General features: G+C 44.9%; 1 protein-coding gene across 1 annotated transcript in view; it reads left to right on the top strand.

Moving 5' to 3' along the window:
* Positions 1-18,711, top strand: part of TUFT1 (tuftelin 1) — a 54,535-nt gene that overhangs the window by 18,178 nt on the left and 17,646 nt on the right. Inside the window, exons 2-6 of the mRNA XM_040999019.1 lie at positions 9,193-9,294; positions 14,802-14,888; positions 16,119-16,208; positions 17,330-17,383; positions 17,685-17,690. Of these exons, the coding sequence (XP_040854953.1) occupies positions 9,193-9,294; positions 14,802-14,888; positions 16,119-16,208; positions 17,330-17,383; positions 17,685-17,690 (339 nt within the window). The remainder of the gene's footprint in view (positions 1-9,192; positions 9,295-14,801; positions 14,889-16,118; positions 16,209-17,329; positions 17,384-17,684; positions 17,691-18,711) is intronic.

Genomic DNA, 18,711 nt, shown 5'->3' on the forward strand with positions numbered 1-18,711 from the left:
CAGGGTACGTATCTAGTGAACATGGGCAGCCTTGTTTGAGCATTTTTTCCCAAGAGGTTCTACATGATGGGAGTCCACCTGGAAAGACACAAGCAGCAACACAGGAGGCATGAATTGTCCTCCAAGCAGGTTGAACAAGTCTGCTGGCATACATTTTGAATATCTGTGTTTTCCATGAAGATTCATAGTGAGACATAAGTCATTTTCCAAACAGTGGACAACACTTTTCTTTGCCTCAGTGCTACAAATTCTGCACTTGTTCAATATGATGCTGTCAAGCAGATTTCATTGACTATAGTAATTTTCTGCCAACAATACGCTTACATTCTGCTGGGCCTTCAGGAGATATGCCCTGGCTATCTTCCGGTATCTGTGTTACTATTTCCTTCTCCTGTCTTAAGGCCTAGCAATCACTAATCTTCATGTCTATGTTTTGTCATGCAAGGAAAGGAATGTTATGTAAACAGAACCATGTAAGATGTAACCTTTTGTGATTTTTTTTTTCACTCAGCACAAATCTCTCTGGAGATTGTTATTGCCTGTCTCCATGGTTGGTTCTTTTCTGTTGTTGAGTGATATTCTATAATAATGGATATGTCACAGGTTTTTTTTTTAAAAAAAATATTTATATATTTATTTTATTTATTTGAACAGCAGAGTACCGGAGAGAGACAGACAGAGAAAGCTCTTCCACCTGCTAGTTCACTGCCCAAGTGGCCATGAACGATCATGACTAGGTCAGGCCTGGTTCAGGAGCCAGGAACAACATCTGGGTCTTCCTCATGGGTAGCAGGGGTGCACATATTGGGGCCATCTGCTGCCTTCTCAAATGTATTAGTAGGGAGATGGGTGGGAAGCGGAGCTGGTATGGATTCTGATGTTACAGCGGGCACTGTGCCACAACGCCTACCCTACTGAAGACATTTGGGTTGTTTCCAGATTCTGGTGTTTACACAGTTGCTATAAATATTCGTGAACGGGTATTTGCATGGGTTTTGTGTGAAACTGTCTCATCATTTCTCTGGATGCCCAGGATAGTGATTGCTATTGTAGTCGCGCATTTAATTTTTAAAGGAAATTGCCTATCTTCCGGAGTAAGTGTGTCATTTTGCATTTTTTACCAGTCATGTGTGATGGACCCAATTTCTCCACATCCTGTGAAGCCCTTGGTGTTGCCATGATATCTTGCTGTAGTTTTAATTTATATCTCTCTACAGGCTGTTGATGTTAAACATATTTTTGTGTGTTTACTTGCCCATCTATTTGTCTTCTTCAATGAAATGCTCTTTATGTTTTCCCTGGGTTGCAATGAGATACCAAAGAATAGAATTGATGCTTGTGAGAGATATCATCTGGTGGAGTACCCCCCTTTCCTCTCTCTCTCGCTTCACTTCACTCCTCGCTCTGACTCCTCCTTGTACTGACTGAAATGTTTGTTGAAATTCTTCAGTGGTGCCATCTGGGCGTGAGGATTTTTTTTAAAAGTTATGAATTTAATTTCCTTAATAGATACAAGATTATCCAGGTTATACATTTCGTATTAGAAGAGTTGTAATAGTTTGTGTTTTTCCAGAAATAAACCCATTTCATCTAAATTATCAGGTTTATCTTTATAGAATTGTTCATAGTATTAAATCCTGTGTCTTTCTGGCATCTGCAGGGCTTTTTAAAAGATATCCTGTTTCATTTCAAATATTGTTAATTTGTCCTTTAATTCTGTAAGTCTTGCTGAAGCCTTGTCAGTTTCGTTTGTCTTCTCCAAATCACCAAGATCCTTGTTTTCATTGATTTTCTCTATTTTCCTCTGGTAAATATTGCTAATTTCTGCTCATTAGTTTCTCCCTTATACTTGCTTTGAGGCTCAGTTTTTTTTTTTCCTCTAAATTCTTGTAAAAGCTTATATTACTAACTAAGGTTTTCTTTTTCTTTTCTTTTTTTTTTTTTTGAAAAATGTATTCATTCGTTTCTTTGAAAGACAGAGTGAGAGTTTTGGGAAAGAGAGAAAGAGTTGCTGATGGACTAAATTCCATCTGCCAGTTTGCTGCCTTAATACCTGCGGCAGCCAGGACTGGGCCTGGCTAAAGCCAGCTAGGAGCCAGGATCTCCATCCGGGTCTTCCACATACCCAGGTGGCAGTGCCCAAGTATGGAGGCATCATCTGCTGCCTCCCAAGTGTGTTTGCAGGAAGCTGGATGAGAAACAGAGGAGCTGGGACTTAAACCGGTGATCCAATGCGAATGCTGATGTCTCCCCCAGCGGCTTAGCCCTCAGCACCACAGTGCCTAGCCTCTCTTCTAATGAATTTCACATAGAGAAGCTTATTATTTTGTTCAGTATATTCAATTATTTTAAATTTTTCCTTGAGAAGTCTTTCTTGATGCAAAGGTGGTTTAAAAGTATATAATTTCATTTCCCAGTATTTGCAGATTTTTTTTTTTTACCTTCTTTCTGTTGATTTCTAGTTTAATTCCATTGGATCAAATCAGGTACAATTTATGGTTTTGACTATTTTAGATTTGTTGAGGTTTGTTTTATGGCTCAGTTTATGGCTTACCCTGGCGAGTGCTTCATAAACACATGAAAAGAATGTATTCTCTGCTGTTTTTGAGTGTTCTATAAACGTTGTTTGGATTCTGTCGATTGGTGGTGGAATTGAATTCTTATATATTCTTGCTGATTTTTTAAAAAGATTTATTTTATTTTTATTGGAAAATTATATGTACAGAGAAAAGAGACAGAGAGGAAAATGTTCCATCCATTGGTTCCCTCCCCAAGTGGTCACAACAGCCAGAGCTGAGCCAACCCAAAGCCAGGAGCCACGAGCTTCTTCCAGGTCTCCCGTGCAGGTGCAGGGTCCCAAGGCTTTGGGCCATCCCCTACTGCTTTCCTAGGCTACAGGCAGGGAGCTGGATGGGACATGGGACGGCTGGGATTAGAACCGGCCCCCATGTGGGATCCCAGCATGTTCAAGGCGAGGACTTTAGCTGCTAGGCTACTGCACTGAACCCTCTTGCTGATAATTTTGTCTAGTTTTCCTGTTCTGTCAGCTCCTAAGAGATGAAAGTTGAAGTTTCCAACTGAAGTTGTGGATTTGGGCTTTATTCCTTTCAGGTCTATGCAGTTTTGTGTCACATTTTCCAGCTTTGTGGTTTGTCCCATATCCATTTGCAGTTGCTATGTCCTTTTTTGTGAAGTGATCCTCTTATCATTATGTAATGTTCCTGTCTGTCTCTGGTTAATCTTTGCTCTAAAGTTATCCGAGAACAGTTTAGCCACTTTGATGTTTACATGATGTAACTTTGCCTATCCTACTTTCAACCTACTATCTTTATATTTGAAGGGTGTTTCTTGCAGATAGTATGTGAGCATATTGGATTATTGGATGATTTTTTTTAAACCACATACAACACATTGTTTTGGTCTTTGTGGAATGTCTAAATCTAGTTAACATAAATGGTACCTCACATAGCTATTGTTTTTGTGGTAAGAATATTCTCATTACTTAAACTTCATGTTGCCAATCTCTTTTAGTTGGTATGTTTAGACCACTTACATTTGATGTAATTACTGGCAAGGTTTGAAGAAGGAAACCCTAATTGGGTTTACCTGTTTTTTTTTTTTTCTCTATCTGTGTTTCATTTTAAAGTTTCAGTGATGCTTTTTGGTTGTCTGTTTATAGAACTATTTTTTTTAAAGCTGTTCTTTTAATAGGAGGTCTGCTAGGGAGAAATTATCTTAATTTTCCTATATCCAAGAATATCTTGATTTACTTTCTTAGGTATAAGATTGTGAGTAGACAGTTCTTTTGGCACTTGAAAGATGATAAGCTACTTTCTGTGGCCTGTCATTTCTGATAAGAAATCTGCCATTTAGACTGATTCCCCCAACAGATAACATGTCATTTTTCTCTGTCTCCTTTCAAGCATTTTTGATTTTGGTTATCAGAAGTTTAATTATAAGGGCTTTCATTGTGATGTAGTGCACAAAACTACACCTGTGATGTTAGCATCACTTCTAATCAGCTCCCTACTAATCGCCTGGGGAAAACAATTACCTAGGCCCCTCCCCATCAGCCTCCTGGGAGACCTAGAAGACCCTGGCTCTAGACTTGGGCCTGGCCAGTGCTGGCCATTGTGGCCATCTGGGAAGGGAATCACAACTTGAAGATTTTCTCTTTCTCAAACTCTGATTCTCAAACTAAATAAATAAATCTTAAAGAAAAAAAGTTTATGATGTATCATGATGCACATTTCAGGTTTATTCTTTCTTTTTAAAAGATTTATTTATTTTTACTGGAAATACAGAGTTACAGGGAGAGAAGAAAAGACACAGAGAGAAAGAGAGAGAGAGAGATCTTCCATCTGTTGGTTCACTCCCTGAATGGCTACAACAGCCACAGTTGGACCAGTCTGAAGCAGGGAGCCAGAAGCTTCTTCCAGGTCCCTCACTAGGGTGCAGGGGTCCAAGGACTTGAGCCAACCCCATGCTGCTTTCCCAGGTCACAAGCAGGGAGCTGGATTGGGAGTGGAGCAGCTGGGACTGGAACCATGCCCAGATGGGATGCCAGTGCTGCAGGAGGAGACTTGGCGTGTTACAACCTGTGCCAGCCCCTCAAGTTCATTCTCTTTAGAATTTGCTTGGCTTGCTAAATTTATAGGTTATGTGCTTTGCCAAATTTAGAAAGCTTACAGGCATTATTTTTAAAGATATTTATTTATTATTTGAAAGGCAGAAAGAAAGTTCTTTTACCCGTGCTAAATATTTTGTGAATGTGCACATGTTCTAGACATTTGAATCCCCCAAATGGCTACAGCCTCTAAGTTGGGCAGGCTGAAGCCAGGAGTTCAGAATTCTATCCTGATCTCTCACGTAAGTGGCAGGGGCCCAAGTATTTGGCATATCTACCTTTCTAGGCACTTTAGTAGGAAACTGGATTAGAAGTGAAGCAGCAGACTCCAGCTAGCAGTCCTATGTGGGATGGTGGTGTAGCAGGTGGTCTCTTCATGTGCTGAGCCACAATAGTAGCCTGCCCCTCTCCACCGCTGCCATTATTTAAGTACTTTTTCTTTTCTTTTCTTTTTTCCTTTTGTTTGTTTAGTAGGTACAAAAAGGACAGGGAATACTCCCATCCTCTGACTTACTTCCCAATAACTAAAACGGGAGCAAGGGGATGGGGGAATGCCAGCCACAGGCAGAATAGGAACCCAGTTGCCATGAAGATGGCAGGCTCCTCTCCCTGAGTTTTCTCTGCTGCGTCTCAGGATCTGTGTTATCAGAGAGCTGGAATCAGGAGCCAGAACCAGGAACCAGACCTGGGCACTGCCAAGTGGAAGGTGGGCACCTTAACAATTAACCATTAGGCCAGATGCCTGTCCTTTAAAAAAAGTTTATCTACTCATTGATTTTTTATTTATTTATAAGGCAGAGCAACAGGGAGATAGAGATCTTCCAACATTAATTCATTCCTCGTATGCCTTCAACAGCCAGGACTGGCCCGGCTGAAGCCAGAAATCCCATCTGGGTCTCCCTCATGGGTCACTGGGACCTAATACCTGAGACATCATCTGTTGCATCCCCGGTACTCCTTGTTAGGAAAGTGGATGGGAAGTGGAGATGGGACTCGACCCTGGCACTCTGATATAGGTTGTGGACATCCTAAGTAATGACTTGCACCAAATGCCCGCCCCTGTGCTTTATTTCATCTCTTCTCTTAGATGTATTTGTTTATCTGAGAGGTAGAGTTACAGAAAAAGGAGAGATGGAGAGAAAGAGATCTTGTATCTGCTGCTTCACTTTCCAAAAGGCTGTAACACACAGGAATGGAAGCCCAGGGTAAGGGACAGCTGAGCTGTGCTGAAGCCAGAGTGCAGGAACTGAAGTAGTTGGGCCATCCTCTGCTGCTTTCCCAGGTACTTTAGCAAGGATTTGGATTGAAAGTGGAGCAACTGGGACTTGAACTGATTGCCCAAATGCTGGGATGCCAGCATTGCAGGTCGTGGCTTAATCCACTATACCACAACAGCAACACTCCTCCCACCCCCATACTTCCCACTCCTGGTATCATTTCAATTCACAACTCACCATGTCTCATTTTTTTTCCCCTGAGATTCTGGTAACAAGAGTAGGCAGTCTGTCATGCTCAAACCCAGTCTAACTTGTCTGTGTTCTTATAATTGGGATGCCTCGTTGGTGAAATAATGAGACCGGATGATTTCTGTTGGTGACAAGCCCTTTGTTCTGACCAAGGGTGCTCTTGCCCTCCCCAGCTGTCCCCAGGTACAGGACATTTTAATCCCGTTGCATACCTGCCTACTGGGAAAAAGGAATAGGCAGGCACTGTGGCTGTTTGAAAACGAATTCTTCTTTTCTTTTGAAGTGTTCTCTTGACCTAGACGTCACAGAGCATTCACAGACTGTTTCCCTGTGCTTAGGGCAGACACCAAACTTTAAGGAATGAGCAGCTAAAAAGGGGTGATTGCTCATGAAACACAAGTAAAGGAACCAGGTGCTGCAGGGATCTGGCCTGCACTGGGTAGGAATTGGTTGTCTTTGTTAAAAGCAGTTAGTTTGCCAGGATCGGGATGGCTTCAGGGTCCAGGAAGTAGGAGGAGGCTGGTAAATTTGACTGTCTCCCTCTTGCATGAGTGCATCCTCCATGTACTTTCAGTTCATCTTGAGAAAAATCTCTCGATGGTATAGAAGTAGTCCCCTTTTTTACTGATGAGAACACCGAGAATTATGCATTATGCCTGAGACTGCTCTCTCCTCCACCAAGAGGGAAGCTTAGGAGGGTTCCTTAAAATCCATCAGGATGGGCCTGGTGGTGTGTGGCTTAGCGGCTAAAGTCCTTGCCTTAAACATGCCAGGATCCCTTATGGGCACTGCTTCTAATCCCAGCGGCTCCACTTCCCATCCAGCTCCCTGCTTGTGGCCTGGGAAAGCAGTAGAGGACGGCCCAGTGCTTTGGGATCCTGCACCCATATGGGAGACCCAGAAGAGGTTCCTGGCTCCTGGCTCCAAATTGGCACAACACCAACCGTTGCGCTCACTTGGGGAGTGAATCATCGGATGGAAGATCTTCCTCTCTGTCTCTCCTTCTCTCTGTATATCTGACTTTGTAATAAAAATAAATAAATCTTAAAAAAAAATCAGAGTAAGATGGGCCTGAGGTGGCCTCAAGGTCACTTTCTTTTCTTTTCTTTTTTTCTTTTTAATTTTTTTTTTAAGATTTATTTATTTTTATTGGAAAGGTAGATATACTGAGAGGAGGATCTTCCGTATGATGATTTACTCCCCGAGTAGCTGCAACGGCTAGAATTGAGCCAATCTGAAGCCAGGAGCTCAGAGCTTCTTCCAAGTCTCCCACACGGGTGCAAGGTCCCAAGACTTTGGGCCGTCCTTGACTGCTTTCCCAGGCCATAAGAAGGGAGCTGGATGGGCAGAGGGTCTGCTGGGATTAGAACTAGTGGTCATATGGGATCCCTGCGCATTCAAGGCAAGGACTTTAGCCGCTAGGCCACCACACCGGGCCCTCATGGTCACTTTTATGTGTGGATTGCCCAGCACTTATCTACCTTTCCTTTACTGCCTGGGAGAGGTAGACACTCCCAGGCACTCCCTGCACTAGAAGGAGCACTCCCAGTACTTTGTGCTGCCCACAGTGTGGAACTCAGAGGAGGCTGGGACCTACTTGGTGCTGCCCTTTACAGCAGCACGAGCCACAGGCCCAGGGTTGCCAGGTTCCCCTGCCTTCCTCTGTCCCGAACACAGGTACTGGCAGAGCCAGACCCACTCTGCGTAGCTGGCCTTCTCTCTGTCTTTCAATGTTTTCTTACTAAATCCCCTTCTCCCTCTCACTATGTGCTTTTCCCTTCTGGTTTTTAATTTTGCCCACGATATTGCTCTTTTTTAAGATTTATTTTATTTTAATTGCAAAGGCAGATTTGCAGAGAGAAGGAGATGCAGAGAGTAAGATCTTCCACCTGCTGGTTCACTCCCCAAGTGGCCACAGTGGAAGCCAGGATCCAGGAGCTTCTTCTAGGTCTCCCAAGGCTTTGGGCCTCCTCAAGTGCTTTTCCAGGCCACAGAGAGCTGAATGGGAAGTGGAGCAACCAGGACATGAACCAGCATCCATGGGATCCCTGAGCGTGCATTTGTGCGGTTTTTTTTTTTTTTTTGAACAGTGAACAAGAACCTACTTCATGCTTTGAAATGATGCAGATCTCTAGGTGAATGCATCTTACCCGCTCTCATTTGCTTCATTTCTGTGCAGCTCATTGAAAGGGGGCTTTGGACACTGGTGCCTTCCTGTAGTTTGGTTCAGGAAGGATATTCTGATCTTGTCAAGTGCATCCCTAGATTCCCATTGGTGGTCAGAGTAGGCATTCCTGGTGTCATATGCCACGTTGCACAACCAGCGTGAGGGCAGCCCAGGCTCTGTGCTCTCTATAATCTAAGAAGCAAGGAGGCTCCCCTGGGGCTGCAGGGAGGGAAGAACTGCAGCCACCATGCCCTGGGGAGGGCTTCCCAGAGACACCCTCAGGCCCAGAGTGCCCTGATCTTGGGTGAGCTAATGCTATCTCTTTGAGCCTCAGTCTCCCTTGACTGTAAGTGGTGATGATTAAGGCCACTGCTAGCATGTCTGTGTGGCAAGTAGCACTTGGGTCCTGTGGCCTATAGAGGTAAATGGGTTATCGTGGCTGTCATTGTCATTACTAGGGCGGCGTGGATGTTCTCAGGCTGACTCTCCAGGGTGAACTGACAGGAGATGAACTTGAGCACATAGCCCAGAAGGTACTGAGGTTTCCTGTTGGACAAGGTCTCTCCCCCCTTGGTCTGTTCTGTCCTGCTGGTGACCTCTCACCCCACCCCAGTGCTACCTGCAAGCTTGGGGGCACCTCCTCTGCAGCACATCCAGCTGACCTCCACAGTATGCACTGCTTTGTGGGTGGGGAGACAGGCTCCCACTAAAGTGAAAACTAACCACGACTGCACCTCATTCTCTCCATCTGGTGTCCTTGCGGTGGTTCGGTTTCTGTTAAGATTTCCAAAGTGGATTTCTAGAGGTGGAGATCAGACTAACCCTTCCCATCTTTGGAGGAGCAGGTCTTTTGCACTGGTCGAGGGGCAGGCATTGCAGGCTTGCCGTGTGGTTTTGAAACACTTGTATTTTTCTCTTCTTTTTTCGGACAGGCGGCCCGGAAGACTTATGCCATGGTGTCCAGCCACTCAACTGGTCATTCTCTGGCCTCAGAACTGATCGAATCCAACGATGGACATGAGGAGATCATTAAGGTAAGCTAGTTCACCTCCACATTTGCTCACTCCTCTCTCCCTGTAGGCTCCCTCCCTGGAAGGGAGCAGGTGACATCACCAAAGGGAACTAACTAGAGTCTTGACTAGAAGGAACTAGATCAAGAGGCTGGGTCCTGGTTAACTCCTGGACAGATGGATCTCAGTTACATAGAAGGGAACCACAGTCTGCTGAGAGTGACCCACTGCCTCCTGGCCCCCACTTTGGAGATGGCTGGGGTGAATTATTGAGGGACCTGCCCATGAGTTGTGTTTTGCTGCTAGAGGTTATGGAGACAGATAGATCAGTCTATAGAATTTCTTTTTTTTAAATGAGCATAGTTGGGGTAAGTGTCTGGCACAGGGTTTAAGATGCTGTCTGAGATACCGGCATCCTATGTTGGAATGCTTGGCATTGGAATCTTGCTTTACTTCTTTCTGACTCGAGTTTTCTGCTGCCTCGTACCCTGGGAGACAGCCATGATGATGGAAGTGTTTGGGTCCTTGCTACCCACATGGGATACCTGGATATAGTTTCTGGCTCCTGGATTTCGCCTGCCTGAGCCCCAGCTGTTTTGTTCATTCGGTGAGCCAAAAGATAGAAGATCTTTCTTTGCCCCTGTCTTTCAGATGAAGAATGTTTCATTAAGTAATTAATTTATGAGGCAGAGAGAGAGAAGCTAGACTCCCATTTGCTAGTGTGCTCCTGAAATGCATGCAAAAACCTGCTTTAGCCAGGCGAAGCCAGGAGCCGGGAACTCAAACCAGGTTTTCCACATGGATGGCAGAGACCCAGTTACCTGAGCCATCCCTGCCACCTCCTGAGATCTGAGTTAGCAGGAAGGTGGGCTCAGGAACCAGAGCCGGGCATAGAATCTAGGTGCTCAGATATAGGACATGGCATCTGCACTACCCAGCTAATCACCTGCCCTTCCTTTTCTTTCATTTTAATTTATTTTTGCTTATTTTCATGTGATTTGAAAGAGAGAAAGAAATCATCTGTCTGAGGTGCATGCCCCATATGTTTGCAACAGCCAGGGTCAGAATGGGGCAAAGCCAGAAACACAGCATTCAATCCAGGTCTGTCATGCCAGGGACCTAAGTACTTGAGCCATCACTTGCTGCCCTTAGAGTGTTTATTGGCAGGAGCTGGACTGGAAGTAGAGAAACTGAGATACAAACCAGCTCTCAGGGTGCAGGCATCATAAGTGACCCCTTAGCTGCTGTGCCAAATGCCCATTCATTTTCTCTTTAGAAAAATAACTTGTTGGGCACAGTGCAGTGGCTCAATTGGCTAATCTACCCCTTCAAGCGCTGGGATCCCATATGGGCACCAGTTCTAATCCCGGCTGCTCCACTTTCCACACAGCTCCCTGCTTATAGCCTGGGAAGGCAACAGAGGACAGCCCAAAAGCCTTGGGACCCTGCACCCATGTGGGAGACCCAGAAGAAGCTCCTGGCTCCTGACTTCAGATTGGCTCAGTTGTGGCCACTTGGGGAGTGAACTAATGGGTGAAATGTCTTTCCTGCGGGGATACTGCAGTCCAGTGACCTGGACCATCTTCTCCTACTTTCCCAGGAGTGTTACCAGGGGACTTGATCAGGAATGAAGCAGCTAGGACTGGAATCGGCATCCATGTGGGATGCCAGCATTGTAGGCCATGGCTTACTCACTCATGTATGATAGCACTAGCCCTCCTCTTACTTTATTTTTTCCTTTAAGATCTATTTTCTTTTTATTTGAAATGCAGAGTTACATAGGAAAGGAGAGACAAAGAGTGATGTTCTATCTGCTGGTTCACTCCCCAAATGGCGACAACAGCTGGTGCTGAATTCAGTCCAAAGCAGGAGCCAGGGCCTTCTTCCTGGTCTCTTATATGGATACAGGGGCCCAAGGCCTCAGGGCATCCTCCACTGCTTCCCCAGGCCATGAACAGGAATCTGGATTGAAAGTAGAGCAGCTGCAATATGAACTGACAACCTTATGGGATATCCACAGTGCAGAATGAGGCCTAACCTACTATGCCATGATGTCAGCCCCTTCTTTCTTAATGATAGCCTTTAAAATACCAAAGTTTTAAAATTCTTAGAAGGTTTTTAAAAAAAGATTTATTATTTCATTTTTATTGGAAAGTTATATATACAGAGAAGATGATCTTCTGTCAGCTGATTCACTTCCCAAGTGGCCACAATGGCCAGAGCTGAGCCAGTATGAAACCAGGAACTTCTTCCGGGTCTCCCATGCAGGTACAGGGTCCCAAGGCTTTGTGTCACCTTCGACCACTTTCTCAGGCCACAAGCAGGGAGGTAGATGGGAAGTGGGGCCGCATGGATTAGAAGCAGTGCCCATATGGGATCCCAACATGTGTAAGGCGAGAACTTTAGCTGCTAGGCCACCGTGCCAGGCTCAGAAGATTTTTTTTTTAATATTTGTTTATTTATTTATTTATTGCAAAGAATGAAAGATGGGGCGGGAATAGATCTTAGACCTGCTAATTCTCTTCCCAAGCACTTAGACCATCATCTGGTTTTCCAGGTGCATTATCCAGGTGCTGGATCACAAATGGAGTGCCTGGGACTTGAACCAGTTCTCTCATATATGATGCTGATGTTGCAGGCAGCAGCTTAATCTCTTGTGCCATATCGCTAGCCCCCAGGTTTTATTTTTATTTATTTTGAAAGGCAGAGTGCCATATAGAGAAAGAGAGATCAAGAAAGAGTGAAAAAGAGATCTTCCATCTGCTGCTTCATTCCCCAGCTGGCCACAGTAGTTGAGACTGAAGCCAAGCACCTGGAACTCCATTCAGGTGTCCTGTGTGGGTGCCGGAGCCCAAGCACTTGAGCCATTTTCCTTTCCTTCCCCAGGCACATTAGGAGGGAGCTGGATCAGCCAGGATTGAAACCAGTTCTGCATGGGATGCTGGCTCAACCTGCTGTGCCAGCTCACCCAGGTTTTTGATTCTGATGATGTTCAATTTGTCTACTTATTCTTTTATTGCTTCTGCTTTTGGTGTCATATCTAAGGCTTGTCTAACCCAAGGTTTATTCCCATATTTTCTTTAAGAGATACAGTTTTTGATCTTATGAATAGATCTATGACCCAGTTTGAAATGATTTTTTGTATAGTATGAGGAAGGAGTTCAGCTTTGTTCTTTGGCTTGTAGATACTCAGTTATCCCAGCAGGTTGTGCAGCTCCCTTCTCCCCCGTGCTCTTATGCAGGTGCCATGCTGTCTTGATCACCTTAGCTTTGAATTAGTTTGAAATTGGAAAAAGCTAGCTTCCACCTATGTTCTTTTTCAAGGTGTTTGTTTGTTTTGGTTATTTTTTTAGCTACTCAAGATCCATTGCATTTTTTCATATGAATGTTAGGATCAGTTTTTGCAAGGAGGCTAGCTTGGATTTTGATAGGAAGTGTGTTTTATCTTGTCAGTCAGTTTGGAGAGTATTGCTGTCTTTTTTATGAAATTTATTTGTTTTTATTGGAAAGGCAGATTTGTGGAGAGGAGAGACAGAGAGAAAGATCTTCCATCCACTGGTTCACTCCCCAGATGGCTGCAACAGCCAGAGCTGAGCAGATCCAAACACAGGAGCCAGGAGCTTCTTTTGGGTCTCCCAAGTGGGTGCAGAATCCCAAACACTTGGGCCATCCTCCACTGCTTTTCAGAGCAGCTGAGATGCAAACCAGTGCCTGAATGGGATCCCAGCACCTGGAAGTGGAGGATTAGTCGGTTGTGCTATTGTGTTGACCCTGGAGTATTGCTGTTTTAACAATTTTGAGTTTTCTGGGTCTAGCGCGGTAGCATAGTGACTAAAAAAAGTTCGTATCCCGGCTGCTCCATTCCCATCCAGCTCCCTGCTTGTGGCCTGTGAAAACAGTTGAGGATGGCCCAAAGCCTTAGGACCCTGCACCCACATGGGAGACCTGGAAAAAGTTCCTGACTTCTGGCTTTGGATTGGCTCAGCTCTGGCCGGTGTGGCTGCTTGGGGAGTAAACCAGCGGATGGAAGATCTGTCTTTCTGTTTCTGTTTCTGTAAATCTGACTTTCCAATTAAAAAAAAATTATACTTTTCGGACCTATTGAAGTAAGATGCTCTCTCTCTCTAGGTCTTTTATTTCTTTCAACAATATTTTTTTCATTTCTGAAGAATAAATCTTAAGCTTTTGTTACATTGATTCCTAATGGTTTTTTTTTCCTTTTTTTGGTGCTGTTATAAGTAGAATTGATTTTACTTTTTAATTATACTTTACATGAAATCCCACTCACTTTTTATTTTTTAAGGATTTATTTGTTTTTATTGGAAAGGTAGATTTACGTAGATAAAGACAGAAAAATCTTCCATCCTCTGGTTTACTCCCTATATGGCTGCACCTGGCAGAACGGAGCGGATCCGAAGCCAGTAACCAGGAGTTTCTTCAGGGTCTCCCACTTGGGTGCAGGGTCCTAAGGCTTTGAACCATCCTCGACTGCAGGGAACTGGATCAGAAGTACAGCAGCGACATCTTGAACCAGAACCGTGTGGGATGTAAGCATTACAGGCAGTGACTCTACCTACTGTGCCACGATGCAGCCCCGGACTTGGGTTCTTACTTTCATTTTGGACTGTTTTATTCTAGTTACAGAAATATGGTTAATTTTATATTGCTATTGTGTCCTCCAACCTTGCTGCATTTATTTACTACTTCAATAGATTTTTAGTGAATTTTTTAGGACGTTCTGCATATGAATATAAGATTAGATCATCTGCAAATAGAAATAGCTTTATTCTCGTTTAGAATCCTTTCATTTCTTTTCCTTAAAGTCATTTCATGTCCCAGAAGAAAATAGAACTAATCCATCATGCTATCAGTGTAGCATTGTTAATTAACATAGTTTTCTGTAGCCTCCTACCTCCCGCATGTGTATGTATTTGAAAAAAAAAAGATCACACATTGTGTTCTACAACCTGCTCCCCCCACACAGATGCACTTTAACTACAGCATCTTCCGTGTCTACAAGTGTAAAGGTTTGGCATTTTAACATGCTTGCTTCCATACTATTCTAGACTTAATTATAATCTGTTTAACTACATATCCGGTATTCAACATTTTTGTTGTTTTCATTTTTTTTGTAGCCATACATGGTATTTTGCTGAACACTAAATTTGTGCGTGCATTTTTAAGATATAAAAACCACAGAAATACTTTCTCAGAGTGTTTCAGTCCCTCTTTTCCTTAGAAACAGGCTGGGTGATGAGTTTTTTCCTGCGTCTCCGTGCCTCTTTGCACCAGGATTGCTGTGTGTCATTTAGCTACATGGATGGCATCAGGTTAAGTTTCCAGAAACAGATGATAGATCAGAAGGAAACATTTTCTGTTTCAGTCCCCCGATGTAAATCACACTACGTTGTCGCCTAGTAGGCTGGTACTAAGTGCTTCCCTCACTAGCAGACGTGCTGGAGGTGCTGGTTTGCGTGGAAGTCACTTACTTTCGGTTTCCTGACTCATGAGACCTGCCTTTCCTATTTCAGGTGTACTTGAAGGGACGGTCTGGGGATAAGATGATCCACGAGAAGAACATTAATCAGCTCAAGAGTGAGGTCCAGTATATCCAGGAGGTGGGTACCCCTCACTCTGAGGGGTGTCCAGGACACTTTTGTAAAGCTGTTTTTTTTATTTCCTGTTTTTTGTTTAAATATTTATTTATTTGAAAGGCAGAAAAAGCTCTTTCATTCACTAGTCCTCTCCCCAAATGATCTGTTTTATATTTGTTTGTTTTGTTTCATTTTTTAAAAAGATTCATTAATTTTTATTGGAAAGGCAAAAATACAGAGAGGAGAGACAGAGAGGAAGATCTTCCCTCTGATGATTCACTCCCCAAGCGGCCGCAATGGCTGGAGCTGAGCCTATCCGGGGCCAGGAGCCTCTTCTGGGTCTCCCACGTGGGTGCAGGATCCCAAAGCTTTAGACCATCCTCTACTGCTTTCCCAGGCCACAGGCAGGGAGCTGCATGGGATGTGGGGCCGCTGGAATTAGAACCGGCGCCCATATGGGATCCTGGCGTGTTCAAGGTGTGGACCTTAACCACTATGGTATTGCACCGCGCCCTTTGTTTCATTTTTTAAAAAGATGTATTTATCTGAAAGGCAGAGTGCAATCTTTCGTCCCCTGGTTTTCCCCAGATGGCTTCAGTAGCCAAGTTTGGACCAGACCTAAGCCAGGAGCCAGAAATTCTACCTGGTCTCCCAAATGGGTGGCAGGAACTGAAGCACTCAGGCCATCTCCCATTGCCTTCCCCGATGCATTAGCAGGCAGTTGCATTGGAAGCAGAGCAGCCAGGATTCGAACCAACATTCTATTGGAATGTCACAAGCGGCAGCTTAGCCCACTGTGCTATGTCATCAGTCCCTGTCTTCCTTCTTTATGGGTTCTGTGCTCCCTCCGAAGTGACCATCAGTCCCTCCCATGTGTTCAAATGTTTTTATCCTTTTTATGGGATCAGTCAGTTATCAACAAATACTTATCAGGGAGCTCATGCTTCCCACTATGTTCCAGCCATGCAGTCTGAAATTGTTGGCCAAGCCCCCTCCCTTCACAGTGCTCTCTCCCTCCACTGGCTCATGTTTCTCAATGGTCCAGATCAGGATAGAACGTGCTACACATTTTACTTGTCTCCAGCAATGTGCATCTTCCCAGCTAGCATGTTAGTAATACTAGGGCAGGGAATTGTGTTTATTTTGTTGCTTAGAAAGGTGGTTCAGGTACAGGTGGGGGTGGGGCACGAAGGTGGGTGAGCACCCTCTCTTTCCCCGCCCCCTAACGTTCAAGGTTCCTGTCCTCCCTCCCAGGCCAGAAACTGTCTGCAAAAGCTCCGGGAGGATATCAGCAGCAAGCTTGACAGAGATCCAGGAGGCCCTTCCCAGCGGCAGGAGATACAGGTAACACACCCATCTGCCCCTGAGGAGGTGGGGTCTGCCAGAGAGTCTCATGTGGGCTTCGCCGCTGTGTACCAAGTCTGGCACCGCTGCCAGGAAGGGAGAACGGATGGATGGGTGATGCTGGCTTTGCCCGGTGCTCACAATCTAGTGTGGGCTGTCCGGCAGACAAGCTTCTGCGCTTAACCTTGTCAGCCTCTAAGCGCACCTGCTCCTAAAACGCTATGCAGACACTGAGCTTATATCAGTTAATTCTTGGGGGTCATCGGCAAAGCCTCTTAACTATAAGGATTCTTTGTATGTCTTCTAGTAAGACAGTCTTCCAAAGTACAATCCCCTGTAAATCCCATCTGCTCATAAGTTGATCTTGCTTCATTTGGAGTCTTGCAAAAGTTGTTCCTGGGGGTGGATAATCCTGCCTCAGCTTTGGCAAAATCTGAGAATGACAACATCCTCAGGAGAGCTGCCCCTTGGCCCTTCTTTATGCAGTTGGTTTGAGCACAGCTGGCGGGAGTTGGGATCATCTGTGTTTTCACAGTAGTTGGTTCCCCAGATTCCTCTGCAGGGGAACAGCACTGCTCTAAGCCGTGTAGCCTCTGCCTGACAGGGTACTTCTGGTACTTCAACTTATCTCTGGCCCAGCAAAGGAACTTGGTCAGGTGGCAAAAGAACTGCTACGTCAAAAGATGGGACCCCAAAGTTTCTTTGGCCCAAGTCAGCAGTCCTGTGGATATCCAGGCTTAGGGCTGGGCAGAATTGAATCGAAAGCTGCTTCCGATTTTGATCCAGGCTTTGTTAAACCTTGTCAGCATCCCCGGAGGGCAAGGGCAACTCTTTGTTTGGGACAAGCAGCTGCCTGTATCCTGGCAAGAGGGGGCCCTCTCTGTTTTTGCAATCTGCAGCAAGCTTTCAACCTGAGGCTTCTTCCTTCCTTCCTGTCCAGGCCACGCTCCTCTACCCTTCTGGATTCTGTGGCTCTCCCCCAACTCTCTCCATCTTCCCACCCAGCCTCCGTCCCTTTCTTCCTCCCTGCTCTGTCTAAGGTGTGAGGTCTTGGAAAATGGTGTTTCCAAGTTGATTGTGTGGGTCCGTTTTACTGACCAGTTTTATTTTTCTCTGAAAAGGTGGTGTTAGAAAAACCCCATGGCTGGAGTCAGAGTGCCTCGGCCCCGTACGAGGTAGGCTGCGGGGCGGACCCTTTGCGGACTGCTGCCTAGCCGGGGCAGGAACTCCTCCTCCTCCCTTATACTTTCTCTCTATCTCCTTCTCTTTATGTATCCGAGTTCTTCAAGAAGTGTGCAGAAAATGTGCATTACCTTTTGGTTCTACTTTTTACACAGTTTTAAGTACCCTCACCCAACAGAAATAACCACTTGATGTAAAAATCTGAACGATCAAGAAATATAGACAGTGGGACTCTCCCCCACACTCTTGGGCCAGAGGTGGCAAGGGCCTGACTGAGGACATGGAGCCATCCAGAGCCCTGTGAGTCTTTAAAGGAGGTACTACTTCAGGGTCCCATCCCCAGAAATTGCATCTTAATGTTCTGAGGGATGGCCCGGTCCCTGAGACCTTTAGACAATCCTCAGGTGATATTTTTGTTATTTAGGCAAAGTGAGTACCAGTATTCTAGAGTGTTTGTCTGTATACGGACAGTCAGGCTTAAATACTACATATGTCAAATACATACTATGCTAAAATTATACGTACATAGATACATGTGTATATATATACATGCTATGTTAAAATTATACATATATAGAAGTGTGTGTGTATATATGTATGGGGGCCTGGTGTGATGGCTCAGTTAGCTAATTCTTCTCCTATAAGTGCCGGGTTCCCATATGGGTGCCTGTTCATGTCCTGGCTGCTCCACTTCCCATCCAGCTCCCTGCATGTGGCAGGAAAGCAGTCAAGGACGGCCCAAAACCTTGGGATGCTGTGTCCACGTGGGAGACCCAGAAGTAGCTCCTGGCTCCTGGCGTCAGATAGGCTCAGCTCCAGCTATTACAGCCACTTAGACAGTAAACCAACAGATGGGAGATCTTTCTGTCTCTCCTTCTCGGTCTAAATATGCCTTTCCAAATAAAATAAATCTCTTTTTAAATGCCATATATATGTGTGTGTGTATGTGTGTGTGTGTGTGTGTGTGTGTGTGTGTGTGTGTGTGTGTGTGTGTGTAGTCTACATACTTTCACAAATTCAGGGTCATTACAATATTGAGGTTGTGCTATAGATAGCCTTAGGGTTGTTTCCCTTTGGTTGATGTTGTATTTTTTTGAGATGTCAAAAATAGTGGGAGTCCGTAGTGTATTGCCACCGTGGGTCCCCTCAAGGCCTGACAGTGCCATTCTTTGTGGCATTCACCTGAGGGACTGGGACTGTGACTTTTTTCCTGTCCCCACCCTGGTTCCCACACACTCCCCCACACCAGCCAGTATGTTTTTAGCATCTATGCATCACTGTAGTCAAATCTAGTTTGTTGTTTCTGCCTCCTCCATGTAAA

The sequence above is a fragment of the Ochotona curzoniae genome, unplaced genomic scaffold, assembly GCF_017591425.1.
Source record: "Ochotona curzoniae isolate NIBS_2020 unplaced genomic scaffold, NIBS_Ocur_1.0 scaffold_1037, whole genome shotgun sequence".
Classification (NCBI taxonomy): Eukaryota; Metazoa; Chordata; class Mammalia; order Lagomorpha; family Ochotonidae; genus Ochotona; species Ochotona curzoniae.